The sequence below is a fragment of the Protomyctophum bolini genome (assembly GCF_963924005.1).
Source record: "Protomyctophum bolini genome assembly, chromosome: 14".
Taxonomy (NCBI): domain Eukaryota; kingdom Metazoa; phylum Chordata; class Actinopteri; order Myctophiformes; family Myctophidae; genus Protomyctophum; species Protomyctophum bolini.
The window spans coordinates 8410401-8431438 of record NC_137875.1 but is presented as its reverse complement, the minus strand read 5'-3'; the positions used below and the strand labels follow the sequence as shown (position 1 = coordinate 8431438).

Here is a 21038-nt window from a genome sequence, read left to right as displayed (position 1 = left end):
ACCCATATAGATGACACACTCGGAATGGGGGGGGAAAAAAAACAGGGGAAATGGAATTAGTACTGTTTTGTATAACTTTGCAATGCTACCGACGACTCTTGAAAACCAAGCACTGCATTGTGTGTTTGAGCTGTCAGGCCCTTTTTGATGTCAATCAATGAAGTCACCTTAGTTCAAGATTGTTTTTGTTATATATTTCTTTAGGGCATGTGATGCACAGCCTTTGTGATCTACTGGTAGATCACGATCTACCTTTTGGGCACACCTGGCCTACATGGTGGGTCATTGAATGAACACACAGACGTGGGTTCCCATACTTGAGTGAGTGTTGCTCACTAAACAAAAATACAATTAATCATGGCATGTACAACCTTTTTCCGGAAGGAATATTTTGGCCCAAAAACAAACAGTTAATTAGAGAATACTTCCCCCAGAGAGAGAGAGAGAGAGAGAGAGAGAGAGAGAGAGAGAGAGAGAGAGAGAGAGAGAGAAATAGAAGAGCAGGGAGACAAGATATAACCACCCCAATTGTATAAGGTATATTAACGTAATAGAATTAATGTAAAAGAAAATGACATCATGTTCAGTAGAACTGATTAGCCCCTTCCTCTTCCTGAATGCCATATTACCCACACCACACATGCCTCCCATGCATACCCCTCCATACCAAGCAGTTCCACAAAAAAATGTGAAGGGTTCATGTCACCCTATAGAATACAGCAAAACAAGGTTTCAACAATGTCTTTGATTGTTAACATTGGGTCAGAGGGATTGATCCTCTTGTCTGAAGACTGCGACTCTCCTAAAATGCGCACACGCACACACGCACGCACACACACACACACACACACACACACACACACACACACACACACACACACACACACGCACACACACACACACACACACACACAGACAAGCTCAAATTACGTGGTTGCATTATGTGTGATTGTGAATATTTGAGTGTACAACAGGACAAAAGCAGCTGCATTACTGCTTACTTGTGATTGACTGGAAGAATGGTTATCCTGTCCTGTGCAGATAGACAGTTTCTTGATGTACCAATGTCTTACCTGTAGAGGGCGGCATAACATCATTAAATGATGACAAGCAATCTCACCATAACTCTGTTCTTACTTTTCTTAGATTTATTTGTGAATCTTTTTTATCTGATCCTCCCGATCACTACATCTTTCTCTGGTGTGTGAAGATGTGTTTAAATACAAAACAAATCCCATTACCTTCTTAGACAGTAGGCAGTGAAAGATAAATATCAGCGCCCCCTGTGGACTATTGAGGATAGTGAAGACGTAGACCACTGCCACTCCAGTCCCGTCTGTGAACAGGAGCATCCCAAACACCCACGTCAGACCCAGCACACACACCTGCGCAACGGCTGCAATTGTGAACAACCTAGACAGGGGGGAGCAGTGAAGGGAAGAGGGACGGGAAGCAAGGGAGAAAGTTAACCATATTAATACATTTTGGGCGGGAACCCCTTTTGGTGTTAGCATTATGTTATGCTTTAGCTATTGAAAAATAGCAGATCTACAAGCTACGAGCTTGTAGGTCTGCTGTTTTTGAAAAATCGAAGAACCACTGACATAGAAACATATAGTCTGTCTGTGTTGGGTGGAAACCTCATGATATGTCCAATGTTACTTTTCAGGATTCAGAAAAACTAGTTACATATTGCAAGTCTCTATAGAGACTTTAATGATGGCTCAGAATTTTAAATACTAATCTGGTCAGGCATACCTGCATATCTTAAAAGAGCTCATTGTATCCTATTAGTATTACCCCACTAGAATGCTGCACTCCCACAATGCAGGCCTATAGTGGTTCCTAGAATCTTCAAAAGCCTCCTCTCCTGTGGGACCATTTTCAGAACACACACACACACACACACACACACACACACACACACAAGCAGACTGACTTGATTTTGTGCAGGTTGGCGAGGTCTGGGTTGATGGCGTTAAACTTCTGGGCCAGCTTCCAGATGGTGATGATGAAGAAGAACACATTCAGGGCGAGTATGAGAACCACGGGAGCGTTGAAACTCCACATGAAGCCACGGTCCAGAGGCAGCCAGCAGCTGACAGGGAGGGACGATACAGGCGTTCATGTTAGGACCCTCACTGAAGAACTAGTCAAGTCAATAAAAAACCCTCGAAAAGGAAAGAAAACTAAAACACCAGCCAGGACGGTTCACAAGAGAAGGGACCCCTTCCAGAGCGAAAGAGAGACAGAGACAGAGAGAGATGCATTTTACATACGGCTGCTGACATATTACACAAAGATAATATTCAATGGTGCATGAATTCGCATAATGCATTTTCATTCTATTACTATGAATTAATTTACACACACGCACGCACACACGCGCACGTGCACGCACACGCACACGCACACACACACGCACACACACACACACACACACACGCACACACATGCAGACACACACACGCTTACTTACTGTCGTCCAGTGCCCTTTATCCCCATGGCATTCAGAATGCCATGTGAAATCGCCACTATGACCAGAGGTGTTCCGTATCCCACAGTGTACACTAGGTACCAAGGCTCAATCACGGCATCGAAGACCGTTACTACCATGCGGTAGCACAGGACCCCCTCTAACAACATCCAGCAAAACGTGCCCAAGAAGAAGTAATGGAGCAAGGCTGCCACGAGCCTACAAACAACCTAAAAGATTGGATTGATACAATTATTTCACACCCATGTGTTTTTTTTTCAATGGGAAAATGTACCAGGAAATGTAACCTGCACAAGGAATTTGTCTTGGTCTCTTTCATGATACTAAACAACCATGGGATCCTAGCTAACCCTGATTAAGTCAGAGGTTACAAGTCTTGGTCTACTTGAGTCATTAGTATTTTAAAGTAAGTTTCAACAATACTTTTGACTTGAATACAGTTTTTGGGTACTCTACAAACCTCATGTTTAGTCTGTGAAATGCCAGCGAGGAAGGTGACGTCAGCGATGAAGAGGCAGATGCAGAGGTGGAGGTGGATGGTGGTGCGGGTTAGAGGTCCCAGAGCGGGAGAGGTTGGGCGGAAGTATGGACAGAACCTGAAGGTGAAGATGCACACCGCCAGACACAGGAAAGAGGCGACAAGGCCCAACTTTGTCAGCAACTGCAGCTCAAAGAGCTCCTGCACAGGGAAAGAGGCAGCAGGTTTGTGCATGCGTGTGCGTCAGTGTGTTGATTTCGGCGGTTAAACTATAACGAAAAATGTTTGTCGACTTGTTTTTCACTGACGAAAACCTAAATTAAACCTAAATAAAAGACATGATGATTAAAATCATGACTAAATATACTGACAAATAAAAACTAGACTAAAATGTTAGGGAGGTAAGAGATCATTTTATGATTGGTTGCGCTCGGGTGTTGCACTCTGAAAATAGCTCAAGATCAACTGTAGATTTAGTTGACTAAAATCGTATAATATTTAGTCGACTAACACTCGAAATGAAACACTGAAATATTTTGAGTGACTAAAAATATGAAAACGAAATGAAATTGTGTGTGTGTGTGTGTGTGTGTGTGTGTGTGTGTGTGTGTGTGTGTGTGTGTGTGTGTGTGTGTGTGTGTGTGTGTGTGTGTGTGTGTGTGTGTGTGTGTGTGTGCGCGCGTGCCTGCGTGCGTGAGCCATGCCTCACCTCCAAGGGGTAGCGGGCCATGAGCACAGCAAAGCTGCTAAGGTGCTCACACACACACACGGTGTGTGTGGAGTTGGTAGATTGTTGAGTGCAGCCATCTGTGGCCCATGCCCCTTCTTCCCCCTCCTGTCCTCGTGGTCCAGACTTCCAGTATGCACAGATGAAGCTCACAGACGTATTCTTCTCCCTATCCTCCTAATACACAATAAACACATCCTATAGCCAAGTGGTTCTCAAATGGGGGTGTGCCCCTAGGGGTGCGCAGAGGTAGGCTACTACAGGGAGACCAGAGGAAGTGGAACAAACTGCTTATAGTTAACGAGCTCAGATGTCAAGTCTTTTCTTATTTGTAATGTAACTTATATTACAATGTTATATTACTTCAAGATATTCTTCAAAAGGTGGGTGATCGTTCATTCATAGCATCGGGTGTGGATATATCATATGTACAAAACGGATACTTTTCAGGATTCAAATTGAAAATGTAGCAACAATAGCAGCTATACAGGCCTACAACCAAATGGGGTTAATTTGGTTCCATTAGTACACATTCAGAGTTATGGGGGTCCTTGAAATTAAAAAGTTTGAGAACCATCATTGTACACAAAATGGAACAGAGCCTTAATTAGCATCATCGGTAACACCGAAAGAAGGGAATGGCTGCTGTGTGCATACATGTTGTTCCATTTGTGTTATCACCATATTTTGTATGAAAATACGTCCAAATAAAACAGATGGAACTGTGAGACAATAGAAGGTGAGTTTAAGCATGTGCACACTCTTTAACTTGTTGTCCAACGATAGTGTTATCTTAGTCTGGTTATAGCATATCACAACTGTGTGTTATACTGGTTATAGTATATCACAACTGTGTGTTATACTGGTTATATCATATCACAACTGTGTGTTATACTGGTTATAGTATATCACAACTGTGTGTTATACTGGTTATAGCATATCACAACTGTGTGTTATACTGCAAGCTGATGTAAACTGGATCAATGTGTTTGTACTACATACGCACTACTAATAGGCTACACAGTACACACATCATTGTCATACATCTATAACTACTAGGCATGTAACAATATATCGTAAAATCGATTAAAATCTGTTCAAACAACAACAGACAATTAAATTGCAATTTGAATCGTGAAGAAAATATAGGATCTTTGTGTAAGAGAAATAATTTCTGTCATTTTGTCTGGAAAATAAATTAGTTTAAAGAAATCGTGAATCGTATTGTGATTCAAATCGTATAGAGGGTATGCGCGTGACATCATCATCAAACCAGGAAGTTATGCAGGAATGCCTACTGAGTGGCAAAACACTACTTTGTGGCCTTGACAACCCATGCATCCAAACAGAAAAGTCCTATCTGATTGCATTAAACAATGTTAAACAATGTTAAACTCACTTTGCATGTTGCTTTGCCACTCGATGTGCCATTCACTTTAAGCATGCGCATATTGTGAGTTGAGTGAATCGTTATTCGTTACATGCATATAACTACGCTATAGACTGCTGCTATTGTCCCACCTGCAGGTGTCTCAGTGTGAGGCTGACAGGTGTGTCTAGGAGTTCTGTGGAAGGGTTGGACACTACAACTGACACCACTTTAGAGTAGACCTGGTAGTAGTTAGGATCCACACCATCCTTCTGGTGTCCGCTGAGATGCTCAAAGGAGTGGTTAACAGACTTCTCCAGATTCTTGTAGCTCACCAACGCAGCGAGCGCAAAACCTGTGGAATAATAACCCATGAATACTGTATAAGAAATGAGAAGGTCTTTGTTGACAAGAATTGTGCATCAGAGGAGAGGATGTGAGTAACACAGGGGGAAAGTTCCTGACCACGACCATACGATATTTTGTGGTATTCTTTATATTGGCAAAAAATATATATTTCCCCATAACTAATTATGGGTGGTCTCTGCCCACCCCTGCTCCCCTTAGAACGGGCCCTGCATGGCTCTGTGACTCCATGTGCATGAAGGAGAAAGGTCTGTCTACTCTACACCCTTCACAGACCAACAGTAGGGGTTGACAGTGACAGTGATACATACATGGGGAGAAAATGAACTTTACATTACATTATTACATTAATAAGGAGTGGAGTGCAGTTTACCAGGGTACATTCCATTCCCAGTAGCCGTCTGCCAGTCAGTGTCCAGAGCAGCACTGTGAGTGCTCAGATGAATTGGTCCAGTGGGTGGAGTCTTTCCCTTCCTCACAGCAAGCTTCACCTCTATTTAAACACAAAAACCCATTTCAAATGCTGCCCTCCGTGCAGTTTAGTGTGTGCGTGCGCCCATGCATGCGTGTGTACCTGTCTGGTTTGTCTCTATGTAGGTGTAGTTGTCTTGGAGCTGAGGTCCAATTAGCCTCACTGCATCCTCCACTGCCTGAAGCAACCCAGTGACGTCACTGTTGTTGAGCTGCCCGGGGGACTCCAATAGGTCTGTAATGTTCTATACACAACAGAAGAGAAAAGTGTGTGTGTGTGTGTGTGTGTGTGTGTGTGTGTGTGTGTGTGTGTGTGTGTGTGTGTGTGTGTGTGTGTGTGTGTGTGTGTGTGTGTGACTGTGTGTGTGTGTGTGTGTGTGTGTGTGTGTGTGTGTGTGTGCGCGCGCGTGCCTGCGTGCGTGAGCCATGCCTCACCTCCAAGGGGTAGCGGGCCATGAGCACAGCAAAGCTGCTAAGGTGCTCACACACACACACGGTGTGTGTGGAGTTGGTAGATTGTTGAGTGCAGCCATCTGTGTGTGACTGTGTGTGTGTGTGTGTGTGTGTGTGTGTGTGTGTGTGTGTGTGTGTGTGTGTGTGTGTGTGTGAGCGTGCGTGCGTGCGTGCGTGCATGCGTGTATACCTCTAGTAGTACATGTCCATAACTTTGCTTTCCTTCAGCCAGGTCAGTGCAGCTGTTCCACATCACCCGAGACTGGATGGATGGATGGAGACAAACAGAGAGAGACATATAGACAGACTGGATGGATGGATGGAGACAAACAGAGAGAGACATATAGACAGACCGCTCACGTTGGATGTAAGACTGGATGGATGGATGGAGACAAACAGAGAGAGACATATAGACAGACCGCTCACGTTGGATGTAAGACTGGATGGATGGATGGAGACAAACAGAGAGAGACATATAGACAGACCGCTCACGTTGGATGTAAGACTGGATGGATGGATGGAGACAAACAGAGAGAGACATATAGACAGACCGCTCACGTTGGATGTAAGACTGGATGGATGGATGGAGACAAACAGAGAGAGACATATAGACAGACCGCTCACGCTGGATGTAAGTCAAGAGTTTGAGAACAAAGGAAGACAGCAGACAGTGGGTTAGGGTTCGATCGATGCATATGCAGGGGTTACTGGAGTTCAGAGTGAAAGGTTTTGCACGCTCATATTATTGTTTGATTCACATTATCATCTTTTTACAATTAGTGTTTAGTTTTTAGCAGTGTTTAAAGATCTCACAAGTTAGAACCATATTGCAGATTTAAAGTGTGACAAAACGTTTTTTAAGGTAGTGAGTTGCATTGGTGTAGTAAAAAAAAACGTTTTGTCCCAACCCGACCCTTCTGAGAAATCAGTGTCAACTATTGGCTTCAATCACAATACTATAAAGGAAGTGGTAGTAACAGCTTAGCTGGCAACTTACTGTAGATGAAACCACAGGCAGGGTGACAGACACATGCAAGCTGAATGACACTTCCGAATTAAAGTGTTTAGTCATGTCTAGTTATGTCACAAGCTGTCTGTCTTTCATTATGGAGATATTCTATTCATGCACACTTCACTAGTGCTTTGCAGAAAATGTCTGCATATGAGGATGCAGTGTCTAAGGAGGTTATATTGCATTTTGATGTTTTTTATATTGCTCACTATATTGCACCTTATTTAAAATTGTATATTGTTTGTTGTTTTTTCGTATGATGAAAATTAATACAATGAAGTTTGAAGAAAAATATTATAATAGCGTGCATAAAGTGAGTGGCAAATCGAGTGGCAAAGTGAGTTTAACGTCGTTTAATGCAATCTAGGACTTTTCTGTTTGGATGTATGGGCTAGCTGTCAAGGCCAGAAAGTCGCCACTCAGTAGGCGTTCCCACATGACTTCTAGGTATGATGATTTCAAGCGAACGCATACCCTATTATTGTGTGTCTTTATTTTGTAAGTGGTTGATAATGTTTTTTTTACTCTGAAAACAATGCCATGTAAATCAAGAACGGGAACCAGGCGACATAATGTAGATACAACTCACCTGTGTACTGTCTCCTTTGAACTTGTCACACTGCAACTCTGCATGGCAGAGAAGGGGAACTGATCAGAGCTATACAGTAACATCATTTTGACAATTTTATAAACAGTGATCCAAAGGAAAAATTGTGAATGACATGATAAACAGAAGTGGGAAACATATTATCCATAGCAGACAATAAAACATGAAGCATACTTGAACAGATCACACCAGCGTCCTTAGATTGGCTGCAGTCAGGAACTCCATATTCCCTGTGAGCGCAGTCTTTGAGGGAGCTCTCCTCTCCATTACAATACACATTATCCAACCAGATCTGACCGAGGACTTCGCCAAATAACGCCCCAGTTTTGGCTGCCTGAGCTGTTCCACAACACACTTCTTGAGCCTGACGGAGATCCCACCAATTATCACATATGGTTCCCCACTGATCATCATGATAAACCTCCACTCTGCTAGAGCATCCATCAAAGCCATTCACATGTTTTACCTGCAGAGCACCTGAGGACAGTGATATAAAGTTAATAGACATTACAAAATAGTCTGGCAGCCAACAGAACAATTAATTTTGTTCAATGACTTTTGTTCAATCACCCAGGCGGATGCGCGCACGCATCCGCCTGGGTGACGGCAGACTGCTGGTTGAGCTTTGGCATGGGGGGTCAGATCAACATATGGAATGTCATAACAGGTCAGCTCCATATGGAGATCTAAGGGTGGCAGCGGAGGCAGTGTCTTGAGTGTACAGGGTTTGATGAGGGCCCAGGTAGGGCCGGGCCTGTTGAGAACTCTGCCGGGCACGACTGCATTAATAACTTTGGGGCAGGCCCGTCTAGAGTTAAATGGACAGGTATCAGTCAAAAGGGAGACATCGAAGAGGAAAGATGGATGGGGACATATGGAATGTCAGAACAGGTTCTGACATACAGTATCCATATATGGAGATCTAAGGGTTTGAGGTCAGATGTATATCATCAGGGATCTCCATATATGGGCTTAATTGTGACAGCAGGTCGCTTTTACTATGACATCAGGCATCTCCATCGCTGATGATGTCACGATGATGTCACAAGAACTGGGCAGTGTATATTGGGGCTTTCCCATGTATGGGGATTTTGAGTGATAAACTGACTGACTGTCTGACAGACATTTACTATGAAATACGATTTCATAGTAAATTAAACTTTTCAAATTTTCATCATGCTTTAACCCATTTAGACCTGATTTTAAAACATTCACTTTGAAAGAATATATATTCAAAGATTTGCGCCACATTTTTACGATAAAAAAAAAATAGCAGACCTACAAGCTCGTAGCGCGCCACTCGGTGGCGCGCTATGAGCTTGTAGATCTGCTATTTTTCAATAGCTAAATTATAACATAATGTTTAAAACACCAAAAGGGGTTACCGCCCAAGATGGGTTAAGTAGCATGTAACATGTCAAACTAGGGGGTTTTCATGATTCCGAAATTCCAAGTATTCATTTTGCACAAAACAAATGGCCATAGCCACTGTGCTGACCTCATCACATTTGTGATAAGGTTTTTAGCCCAAGGAGTGTTTGTGTTTTTTGTGCAAATCTAATGCTTGGAATGGATTCAGAATCATGAAAATAGTCACACATGCATAGTCACTAAAAGCATAATGAAATTTAGAACATTTTGCCTTATATGGGTTGTTAATGATATGGCCACATAACCCCCAATAAAAAACAAAATATAAAGGTCAGCATGTGGATTCATTAATGTACAGTATTTTAGGCCAATAAAAGAAAACTATAGCCTGGCCCTATACCAAATGTCCCACTCCACGCCCCGGATGCCAGACTAAAGCTATTCATGTTACAATAATTATTGGACATAGAGCCTTTCAGAATTGCCCCAAATAAATAATTAAAAACAGATGACCGGATAAAGATACAGCTCAACATACATTTTCCCATAACATTTTCTTTCCCAATTCTGCAGCTGGAGTCGCATCTTCTCAGCATACACAGTAACCCTGTGGAATAAGACAGGACTCTATTAATCTTGTGTTCTTCACACTACATGACAACAAGCAGGCAGTGCAGTATCCACCAACAAAGTGATTGACAACATCTTTAGCCTGCATGGTCAGACTAATATCAATAGACGTTCTTTTCTGGTTTTCAGGGTAGTGCATCTTGACTTTCTCCCCATCTTTTGAGCTCTGGAGAATCTTGGAGATACCACTCTTTCTACCTTCATAAACTGACTGTATATTCACTGTAAGATAAGGTGCTACAGGCCCCGTAGCTGTCTGGGCACCTTGGCTGCCAATGCCTGACAGCGCGTCGTGAGTTCGACTCCCCATTTCCTGTCAGACTACTGAATCTATCAATAAAGGCAGGAAAAGCCCCAAAAATATCGAAACGTTTAAAAATGTAGAAAAACACTCAACTCGTCGCTTCGCTCAACACCAGTGTGTTGTGTAAAATAGGGCTTAAGTGTTTAATCAGACTAATCGGATTAATCAATTATAACACAAATCTTGATAAAAAGAGAATAAAAAGTGAAGGATCCGGGCACACAAGGTTAAAAAATGAGGAACGCCTTTATTAAATTAAAAGGCAACTGCCAAAATGTTTCGACCTGAACAGGTCTTCATCAGGGCAAGAATGCCATATATAACACAAATCTATTCAGTTTATCTATAATATAATTTAAACTCTTTAATTTAAAGATTATTTGATTCATTGAAAAGTAACCCGTTAGAATAATTGGTAACTTTGAAAATAACCGATAGATACAGATCTAATTGAAAGACTTACCCATAATCAGTAAGGCCTTCCAAAGTCCCATGTTGAGCTAACTGAATACTGTATCAGAAACCTATACCACAGCCTCTGGCCCTCTGCCAAGATGACTAGGTCTACACATTTGTTAAAGAATATATAGTTTGTAGAATCCTAAACTACTGTGCAGCTTCAAATTCAGTGTCAACAGTCAAGATGAGACCGTGGTAGAGAAACCAAAAGAAATGAAGCAAACAGGAAGACAAAGATCTATGACATTTCTAGAACCGTCACATATTATACCACATAAACCACACACACGCATGCATGTTCACATAAACAGAAGTAGGCTAGTAGAAGAATACTTTGTACGAAGTACACACACACTGCCACTGTGAATTCAGACAATAGGAAAACAGACAGTTACAAAGTGCATGTAAGGCAGAACATTGTTACACACGTACAATACAGCTGATAAACTTGTCAGACACAGCAGACATCAATCATGGTCAATCATGGATAAAGGAAATAACGCCTCCTCCAAATTGATCGGCTTCGTATAATAGCAGATATTTAGTAGCAGTGAGTAGTGACTAGTGAGTACCTCAATAACTGTCTGGCCCTCCTTTTGAAGAGGCCAGCCATTTGTAAGCCCCTCACAACAAACGTGTGCACTGTGCACGTGCTCTATAGGCTACCAAAGAAAATAAAAACTAGTCTCATATGGCTAGACTGTTACCTACCACAATGTACAAATGCTTCTCATACAGTCTGGGGCACGGAAGCTCTTTTGATGATTTAGGGAGAATAGAAGGCAGAAGTGAAGCCTCCTGCCCACTTCTGTTTAGACTAGTCTCATAATATAAAATAAAATCATCTAAGCATCTACAGCTGGCTGCTTAGCAGAAATGGAAATTTAACAGGCAAACGTATAACAATTCTTATTCTACATTCAGTCATTCACAAATTGTGTAGAGTTCTTGGAAATTAAGTAATGCAGTTGAAATGAAACCAAATGGACAATTTGGTTTGTCCATTTGGTTTCATTTCATGTGGTTGGTATTTAATTACATTAGTCATGAAGGCTTCCTCTAGGCTAAGGTCAAAGGTGCATGCCATCTCTAATAGACATCCTTCTCTGGACTCTTCTTCAACCACAACACCTGGTGTGTTAGCTGTCAAAGATGTAAAGATGTCTGGGTTATCACAGAGTTGAAACATGGATGAAATGACACAGGGATGTTTGTATATTTTCACTGTAGATGCTTGTGATAATGTAATTTGCTACCAGGAAGATTGAGTCTGGTGGGAAGGATTGTAGCCTAGAGCGTCGCAGTCCCTCCCCCTTTCAGAACAACGAACGGCCCAGGAAATGAAAACGCAATGCATTTCCCCAGTTCTTATTTAATTTATTTAAAGACCTTTTAAGCGTCGTACGAAGCCAACTCTTGTCGTGACAAATCATGACAACACACACAATATTTTGGACCAAACAAATAATTACAAAGAAGAAAAACAACAAAAAAAGTGTTGTAACCTGCCGTTTTTTTCTACTTTCTAATTCTTTGTTTGGCCCGAAGAATTCTGTGTGTTGTCATGATTTGTCCCGACAAGAGTTGGCTTCGTACGACGCTTAAAAGGTCTTTAAATAAATTAAATAAGAACTGCCTATAGGGAAATGCATTGCGTTTTCATTTCCTGGGCCGTTCGTTGTTCTGAAAGGGGGAGGGACTGCGACGCTCTATAGTAGTTGTCTATCTCTCTATATTACAACTAATAACTGGTGTGTGTGTTTCGGAAGTTAACATCCTACGGTCTTTGCGCAGTGAAATCACACACGCAGACTACGCACGCTTCTATCCAAGCAACAACTCTATTACTACTACTATTGGCTCACCAACGCACGCACACACACACACACACACACACACACACACACACACACACACACACACACACACACACACGGATTGGCCATAAGACATAACGGGCATATTCCGGTATGCGACCGTAGAGGGCCGCCATGATATAAAAAAAAAACCAATAGGTGGCAGGCCACCAGGAAAGGTCCGGGGCGTGCTGCCATTCTGCCAGTGCCATCATGATAATTTCACTGTACCTGTGAGTGACAAATAAACCCTCTTCTATCTTGAATCATTTTGCCAGCATCATTCTTGTGAGAGCAACAAAGGGTTGTGCAGTTGTCTGTTGGATTGTATAATTTATGTTGTTCTGTGAAAGTGGTGGTATTAGGGCTTGTTTGTGTGTGCCTCGACGGAGCGGGCGGTATAGTTTCTGCTATCTGCACGCTGGTTGTGGTGGGCTGGTCTGGGCCAAATTCGCGCAAAATTGTCCCAGACCAGCCCTGATCATGTCAGCCCTTTTCTTGAACGAAATAAAATGCAAACTGTGCTTTCCTATCACACGGCGAAAACCAGCACATCTTCACTGAACAAACTTTATCCAACCCTTTCGGACAGTCGGATACTATGAGGCGGGGGGACGCTCCTATTATGAGCCTCAGTACAGTACTACACATGTGTACCGATATATGTTTATTTAGTTTTTGTTATTTCCCCTTTTGTGCCAGGGAAACAAATACATCTTCAATACAAGAAATAAATGTTCTGAATCTACAGCTTGGTAGACTATACAGATAACCAACGCACCAACATAGCCAATGCAAAATGTATGCCTCAACAACAGATACACATTGACTACTGCCATCGGTTAATGTCAGTTTTATTTACCGATACCGATATTGACCGATATCAGCAATATCGGCCGATACCGATGATGTGGCTGATACGTCGGTGCATCACTAATTGTAATGACACTACATAAGAAATGACAACATATTTTGATCGTCCAGGAATATAACCTTTACTTTTATTTTTAAATATTTTCTTTCAAATAGTTTAATGATCATTAGACTCAGAGTTTTAATGAATGCAGAATTATGTGCAAGGATGTAATTGACATACAAATGTATTTGATATGCTGGAGTAAAAGTACAATATTTGGATCTGCAGATGTAGTGGAGCAGAAGTAAATGTATTGGAAATTGGAAATACTCAAGTAAAGTGCAAATACCTCAAAATTGTATTCAAGTAGCCTACTTTATAGTTACTTTACACCGGTGCCTGCCCCTGCCTGGGTTACAGGAAGACATGGTCCATGAGGGACAGTCCGTCCAGGTCTGGGGACAGTCTGCTGGTCCCACTGTGAGCCAGCAGGACACTGAGGATGTGGCGGGACAGATCAGAGCGCTGCAGTTCAACACAGCATGTGGAGATCTCTCCCCAAAGCTCCCCCCAACCCCTACTGTCTGACACCATGGCCTGCTCCAACACACCTGGGTGGCAGGGAGAGGGAGAGGGAGAGGGGGAGAGAGAGAGAGAGAGAGAGAGAGAGAGAGAGAGTGAGTGGTTGAAAAAACATCATTTTCCCAAGTAAGGGTATCAATACTGCAATGTAGAAATACTGTTTAAGTAAAAGTCCAGAATCAAAATGCGTATAGTACCAAAAGCAGAAAGTATACTCATTATGCAGAAGGTCCCATTTCACAAGTTTTCAAAATGTATAAAGTGTGTGTGTGTGTGTGTGTGTGTGTGTGTGTGTGTGTGTGTGTGTGTGTGTGTCTGTCTGCGTGCGTGCAGACTGCAGACCAAGGGGCCAGCTAGGCACTCCAATGTTGAAGCGCTGGGCCCTAGTGGTAAGAGGAAGGACTGCAGGCGGACCCGTAGATTCATGACGAGGAAACCCTGTGCAGCTGAGCTTTAACATTGAGCGCTCGCCGCTCGGTTGCACTTCCGCATTTGACCTCCAAATTTTGGAGGTAAAATGCGGAAATGCACCCAAAAAGGCGGAAATAGGCGGTCCCTCCGGCGGCTTCAAAACGCCACTGAGCAACTTCCACTGACATGAATAGCGGAGGGGGCGGAGCTTCGCACCAGTTCAGTCTCTATCCTTTTAATACTCTATGGTGCAGACCTGACCTGTTCCCTTGCTGCAGAGGGAGTCCAGTAGCTGTACGGCCAGCAGGTGGTGCTGTTTATCCATCAGCAGACGGTAGCAGGTGAGTCCCACAGACAACATGGCCTGTTGACCCTGCTGGAGGCTCTCTGTCGTCAACATCTGGAGGAGAGGCAGGCTAGGACACCTGGATAGACACCACATGCTGTCCTCTGGAGAGAGAGAGGGAGGGTTTGAGCTCGCAGATCTGTTACTTTGGCTATTTATGCTTATTCTTAATATATCTGTCTGTCTGTCTTTTATGTATCTATCTATCTAACTATCTATCTATCTATCTATCTATCTATCTACCTATCTATCTATCTATCTATCTATCTACCTACCTACCTACCTGTATACCTACCTACCTACGGTGTTAATTTACGCAAATACATAAAAGGTTAGAATATAGAGATAAGATGTTTCTGCCCGACGATATAGCGACGATTTAGCTGCTCAGTGTTTGTTCTTGCAAACAAGTGATTGGTCCTTGGTAATTGGTTTCAGCTGTGGGTTATTATAACTCTGACCGTGTGTATGATGTGAGTTGAATCTATGTGATGTGAATGCTCTGACGAAGCCTGCGTGCGTGCATACCAGCGGTGAAGTGTGGACACCGGTACATGTAGTCCAGGGCGGCGTGGAGCATGCCCCTCCTGCACATGCTCAGTGCGGCCTTCCTGTGCAGGCGGCAGGCTGCGTAGACGGCGTGGGCCAGGGTCAGACACATGTCTGCCGTCCCGGGGTGCGTCTGAGCGCGCTCAGTCAGTACGTCCCCCAGTGCCTCCGAGAACGCCAGCCTGGCAGCAGCGCCGCACGCACACAGAAAAATAGAATAACATAGACAGCTAGTCTATTTTTCCTAACCACTCAAGCCATATATACTTAACATTTACATAACAAATAGAAAATAGAAAGTCGCAAGACACACAAGCCACTATATGTGTTCTACGTACTTGTGCAGGGTGATGCCATGGATGACCAGCTCCATGACGTTATGCTGAAGTGCACACTGGACCCCGTCCACGGACAAACTCTCCCCCAGGAGAGGCCTCTCTCCCTGGGTACCCGACACCATCACCTCCCCCAGGAGAGGCCTCTCTCCCTGGGTACCCGACACCATCAGAGCCTGGAAGTAGTGGAGGAATGGAGGCATCCTGCCATCATACTCTTTCACCACTGGCGGGAGCAGGAGAGCAGAGAGGAACAGAACTTTGGTGTGGAAGATTTATTTCCAAGGTGTGGTTACAAACAGATTCCAACTTCACAGCAAAGAAAAAAGTCTCACTTTGTATAGTGGGCTCTGATTGATCACCACCACTCTGGGGTGAGCAAAATGTCATTCAAACTGAGGAGTGCCACCCCAAGGATTATTATATTATATTATATATATTTTTTTATTCGTTTTCCTGTCGCAAATTCGTCTGGTTTCCAGGCTATCTGCTACTTTTGAAATTTAATCCTGAAAAGTAACAGCTTTGGACACAGTAAAATAAAGTAAGGTAGGCGATACGAGTTATAAGGGAAGTATGTACTAATAACTAATAATAAAGTGTAAAGGTTGTCATAATTATGTATCTCTGCGCGTCCGTGCGCGTTCGCGTGTGCGTGAATGCATGCATGTGTATCTGCATGCGCACATGTGTCTGTCTGCGCGTGCGTGTGTGCGTGTGTGTGTGTGTGTGCATTACATTTAAATTTGTCCACAGTGTGCTGGTTCCGCAGAACTCCATGAGGAGACCTGGCAGCATGGAACGCTGCTGCTTCATAGTCTCCTGACTCAAACAACTCTGTAAACCTACAGAAAGAAACAGAGAGAGCAGAGAGAGAGAGAGAGAGAGAGAGAGGGAGAGAGAGAAGGAGGTCACTCAACACATACAGGGCCCCTTTTCCACCAGGGGTTCCGTTCTTTTCCCCCCTACCTAAAGGAGTCCCAGAGAGATAGTAATCATATCTTGAAAAGTGCGGATCAGTACCTGTCTACGTAATCCACCAGCAGCTTTGACTCCTTCACTTTAGCTGGACTTTCATCTTCCAACAGCACACAGTCAGTACTGTCACAGTCAGAATCTGTTCTCACACACACACACACACACACACACACACACACACACACGTCAAGTTTTTACGTTTGGCAATCCAACACGGCCAAATAAATATTAATTTGGGGGTCCGGGACATGCAAACGTTTGAGAACAAATGAACGGTGGAATGTGAACCTGAGATGTGACTGATGTTCTCCACGGTGGCGGTGAGGAGCTCTGCCAGAGGAACCGGCCTTCCGGAATCCTTCCATCTGCTCAGAGAGTCACTGACAACCTTCAGGCGCCTGTACCTGTACAACAGAGAAGGGATTCCACTGGACTCACTTCCCAGTTTTGACCATTTCTAAAAGATTATATAATAGAACAGTGAAAGAAAGAAAGAATATATATTCAAATTTGCGCCGCATTTTCACGATTTTTCCAGAATAGCAGACCTACAAGCTCATAGCGCGCCACTCGGTGGCTGCGCGCTAGCAGAAATAAATATTTTTTGGTGGGGGGTTAATGTGGTCCTTCATTGACATGATTATGTTTGAGTAACACTTGTCCTCGAGTCTCTGGGTCTACCATGTAAAAAATAATCCCATAAGGTCCATTTCAAAGGTTTACGGTATATATATGTGTCCAAGATTTTGACTACATTTAAAAAAGCAAAAACTGGCTAAACCATAAAATAAAATAAACTAATAAGCTTCTTACTGTAGGCGCAGGCGGTCATTTTCAGAAGTCAGTGGGTGTGTCTGTGCCTGGGCAGCCTTCAGTTTATTGTCCAGTTTCTGTTTGACCTCCAGAGGAACGTACTGACTCTTCTTCCTGTCCTGGAGCATGTCTCTCCTGCTCTCCAGACACTGCAGATGTCCTTCCAACGCCTCCAGGTCCAGAGACTGCTCCAGCGACAGGCCTGGGAGAACAGATGTGAGGTGGAATGGTGGGGGGAAGGATGGATGGATGGAAGGATGGATGGATGGTCAGTCAGTCTATGGACAGTGGATATGAGGCTGATACAGTAATAAACATTAGGTAACATATGTGACATCTGGCTGGACTGTAACTCACAAATAAAAACAACGCCAACCAATTATTTTCTTTAAATATGTCCTTGACAAGACGAAATGCCTTTAAGTAGAAATTTATTTATTTTATACAATAAACAATATATATAAGGATAACGAAGGGGAAAAAATAAATACAAATATAAATAAAATAAATATTGGCTCAATTGCAACTGCAGAGAAAGGGTAATTCATGCACATGAAGCAGGACCAACAACCATACATTTAGCCTAATAAAGACACACACTGGCAAAAAGAAAATGCTCCACTGTGTATTGCTAGTTTCACACACTAATCATCAGGAATTCTTCGTTTTAAAAATCCCTGACAAAGATCTGTGTGTGATCAAATGGCAATATAAACAGCTTATATTTTTTTGCCAGTATGCAGGACATATTTATATTTGCCAGTATGCAGACCTTTTTTTATTTTTATCAATTGCAGCTTCAACAATTTCATTTATGCTGGGAAACTATACGTTATTAAAGTAATCAACGTTGTCGAACGTTCAAATGAAAGTCTTTGGTCTAGAAGTTTTGAAGGACAAAAAAAAGCTTCAAAGGTCAGCCCTAGTGATATTAACTAAACAACTATTGTGTCAGCTCCGTTAAGTGGAAACTTCATACAAAATATATCAGAAAGTAAATGGAATGTCATGAGTTGACAGTGTTTTATATAATTATATTAGTCTACCAGGTATCTGTTTGGGCAGCCGTGTCTCTGCTTCATCCGCACTCTTCCTCTCTGAGGAGGACGACTTGTCTCCGCTGGACTGCTGCAGTTTGTCCAACTTGGACTGGACCTCTGCTGTGTCTCTCTGGATGATGGCAATCCTAAAGAGAGAGAGAGAGAGAGTCAGGTGGACTTCAGACACATTATTCACTTTGACATTCCATATCTTGATCCTTCCCCATCCATCCTTCCTCTTCGATTTTGACTTATACCTGTCCATAAAAATTTCTAGACGGGCCTGCCCCAAAGTTATTAGTGCAGCCGCACCCGCCATCCGGCGAAAAACTCTCAACAGGCCCGGAAATGAAGGCCCGGCCCTACCGCCCTCATCAAACCCCTCAAGAGAATGTCCCCGCTATCACCCTTAGATCTCCATACTGTATGGAGCTGACCTGTTCCGACATTCCATAATGTTGATTTGACCTCATCAAACCCTGTACACTCAAGACATGCTCCTTATATGGCCAGTACAGAATTCATTCCATGTTGATCTGCCCCTTCATGCCAAAGCGCCAGTGCTCCTCCAGGAGTCTGCCGTCAACAAGGCAGATGCGTGCTTCTCGCCCTCTGGAGTCTTACTGGTATCACAACTGGGTCTGACTCTGAGCTTGACTTGTACTTGATTGGGTTTTAGATTAGTGTTATTCTAGAAACCCCTCCTGTGGAGAGGTGTTGAGAACTAGCACTCGTGCTATATCTTTAAACAATGAATGCATCTGGTTTGTCCAATGAGATTGTGTCCATGTCATGAACAAAGTCATAATAATCCTCTCTCACCTGTCCTTCAGCTGTGCAGCTTGTCTGTGGTAGTTGACCAGAGACGGTGCTTGTGCCTCCATGGCGTTGCGTTTACGTTGAGCCACCCGGGCCTCATACTGACTCTTCTTCACAACACTGATGGCGTCATCGTACTCCTTCTTTATGGCTGACAGCAGGCCTTTGTACACTGTAGCACGCTGAATGACCTGGTTAGGTTAGAACATAGTTATAGTGTGTCGAGGAGTATGTTGAGCATCTTGATAGTCGATTTTCAAAAAATAGCAGGGGTCATCACCATGCTGGCTTGTGGTGGGCGTTTTCTGTCTTTTTTTGCCACGTACTGTACATACAAAATGAGCAGACAATAATATTACCAGAAACACTTAAAGATCTAGCCCTGAATGACCATAACAGGTCTGTTACGTCTGTAACTGTTTTGGTTCCATTTGTACCGTTATATTTTTTGTGGAGGATCGTGGCACTGAAATGTTTGGGAACCCTTGACCTATAGCAGAGTGGTTCTTACAGTGGGAGTCCTGGGACACGTAGGGGTCCTTGGGAGAGTTAGAGGGGGACCCCAGAAAAAAAGACAAATAAATTAATGTGGCCATTGTTTCAGCGGCTAGAAGTTAATCCAATGAAAGAATGTAGGCTAGAAGAGTGAACATTCAGATCATAGGTTTTACTCTCTACACATACAGTAGGCTACATACGTATATAAAGTAGTAGAATTCTGTACTAAATCTAATAGCTAAAATATTCTGTTATAGGGGTTCCTGGTACAAAGTATTTTTAAATTGGGGTTGATGTCCCCATACTGGATCAATGTGGGAGTCCTTGACATGAAAATGTGGGCCAACCTAGCTGGTTCACAAAACCTACATTTCAGAAAATATTTGAACTGCAAATTATTACATTTTTAAACTGTGAACATGACATTTGCATTAAAGTGCAACTTTACAGAGTTAGATATAGTGTAACAGACCAACATTGCTAGCCCTAGAATGGCTCTTGTTGTTACATACTGTACACTGTACAGTATGTAACAACAAGAGCCATTCTTGTAACAACAAGAGCCATTCTAGGGCTACAACATTGCATGCAATGATTAGTTGACCTGCATCAGCAGCAGCATCTACCTCGTCAAATGCATTACTGTAAATAATGTATCGATGCACATCAGGTCCTTGGTCTGGACATTGGAGATGATCTTTATCACGTTTAATGTTTTCAGAAATAGACTCTAAAAACCTCCTGTCACTTTCACAGACATCACCGTCGTCAGCGTCATCACGTTCAGTCTCATCTTCATATCTGGACTTTCTCGTCTCAGACATTTTTATATGTAATATCGAGCGTTACTTTTTATTTAACTTTCCTCGCAAATGAACGTCCCTTTTGTAACACGTACTGACACAGACAAAAAAATGTACACAAACAAACCACAATTTTGCTGGAGGGGTTTCTATGGCGCTCGAAACATCTGGGGCGCCTGGAAAATGTAGTTTTGTCATCATGGCCAAGACTCAGAAGACTGTAGTCCTTGACGTTTGTCATATTTATAATTCATACACAGTCCGTCAAGTTAAATTAATATAGTATTTACTTTACTTATTGTAATAAGAAAAAACAATCTGGGAACCCATCGGCAAAAAATTACTTCTAGTTCATTATTATTATTATTATTATTATTATTATTATTATTATTATTATTATTAATAATA

At 42.8% G+C, this 21038-nt stretch overlaps 2 protein-coding genes across 3 annotated transcripts in view; both read right to left on the bottom strand.

Annotated features, from left to right (window-relative positions):
* The window catches only part of LOC308328362 (adhesion G protein-coupled receptor E5-like), a gene marked incomplete at its 5' end in the record, with an annotated part of 7114 nt that extends 500 nt beyond the window's left edge, over positions 1-6614 (bottom strand). Inside the window, 11 exons of the mRNA XM_080782138.1 lie at positions 1-802; positions 1002-1073; positions 1242-1413; positions 1928-2098; positions 2480-2706; positions 2958-3176; positions 3685-3879; positions 5224-5426; positions 5811-5930; positions 6012-6153; positions 6552-6614. The exon at positions 1-802 is cut by the window's left edge and continues 500 nt beyond it. Of these exons, the coding sequence (XP_080638264.1) occupies positions 752-802; positions 1002-1073; positions 1242-1413; positions 1928-2098; positions 2480-2706; positions 2958-3176; positions 3685-3879; positions 5224-5426; positions 5811-5930; positions 6012-6153; positions 6552-6614 (1635 nt within the window). The 3' untranslated portion in view covers positions 1-751. The remainder of the gene's footprint in view (positions 803-1001; positions 1074-1241; positions 1414-1927; positions 2099-2479; positions 2707-2957; positions 3177-3684; positions 3880-5223; positions 5427-5810; positions 5931-6011; positions 6154-6551) is intronic.
* Positions 6615-7847: 1233 nt separating this feature from the next.
* Positions 7848-19454, bottom strand: LOC308328498 (clathrin heavy chain linker domain-containing protein 1-like). Of its 2 annotated transcripts, XM_080782356.1 has the most exons (10): positions 19333-19454; positions 18517-18656; positions 17471-17672; positions 16946-17061; positions 16703-16796; positions 16418-16524; positions 15683-15905; positions 15324-15526; positions 14711-14899; positions 13741-14067 (listed from the first exon to the last, which is right to left on the bottom strand). In XM_080782356.1, exons 1-10 carry the CDS (start codon positions 19392-19394, stop codon positions 13871-13873), a joined length of 1533 nt encoding a protein of 510 aa, XP_080638482.1. In that variant the 5' UTR covers positions 19395-19454; the 3' UTR covers positions 13741-13870. The 2 variants fall into 2 exon arrangements, 1 of the variants encoding a protein (XP_080638482.1); XR_013965299.1 differs by lacking the exons at positions 13741-14067; positions 14711-14899; positions 15324-15526; ... (5 more) ...; positions 18517-18656; positions 19333-19454 and adding exons at positions 7848-8000; positions 8155-8457; positions 9890-9958; positions 10749-10918.
* Between the last annotated feature and the right edge of the window lie 1584 nt (positions 19455-21038).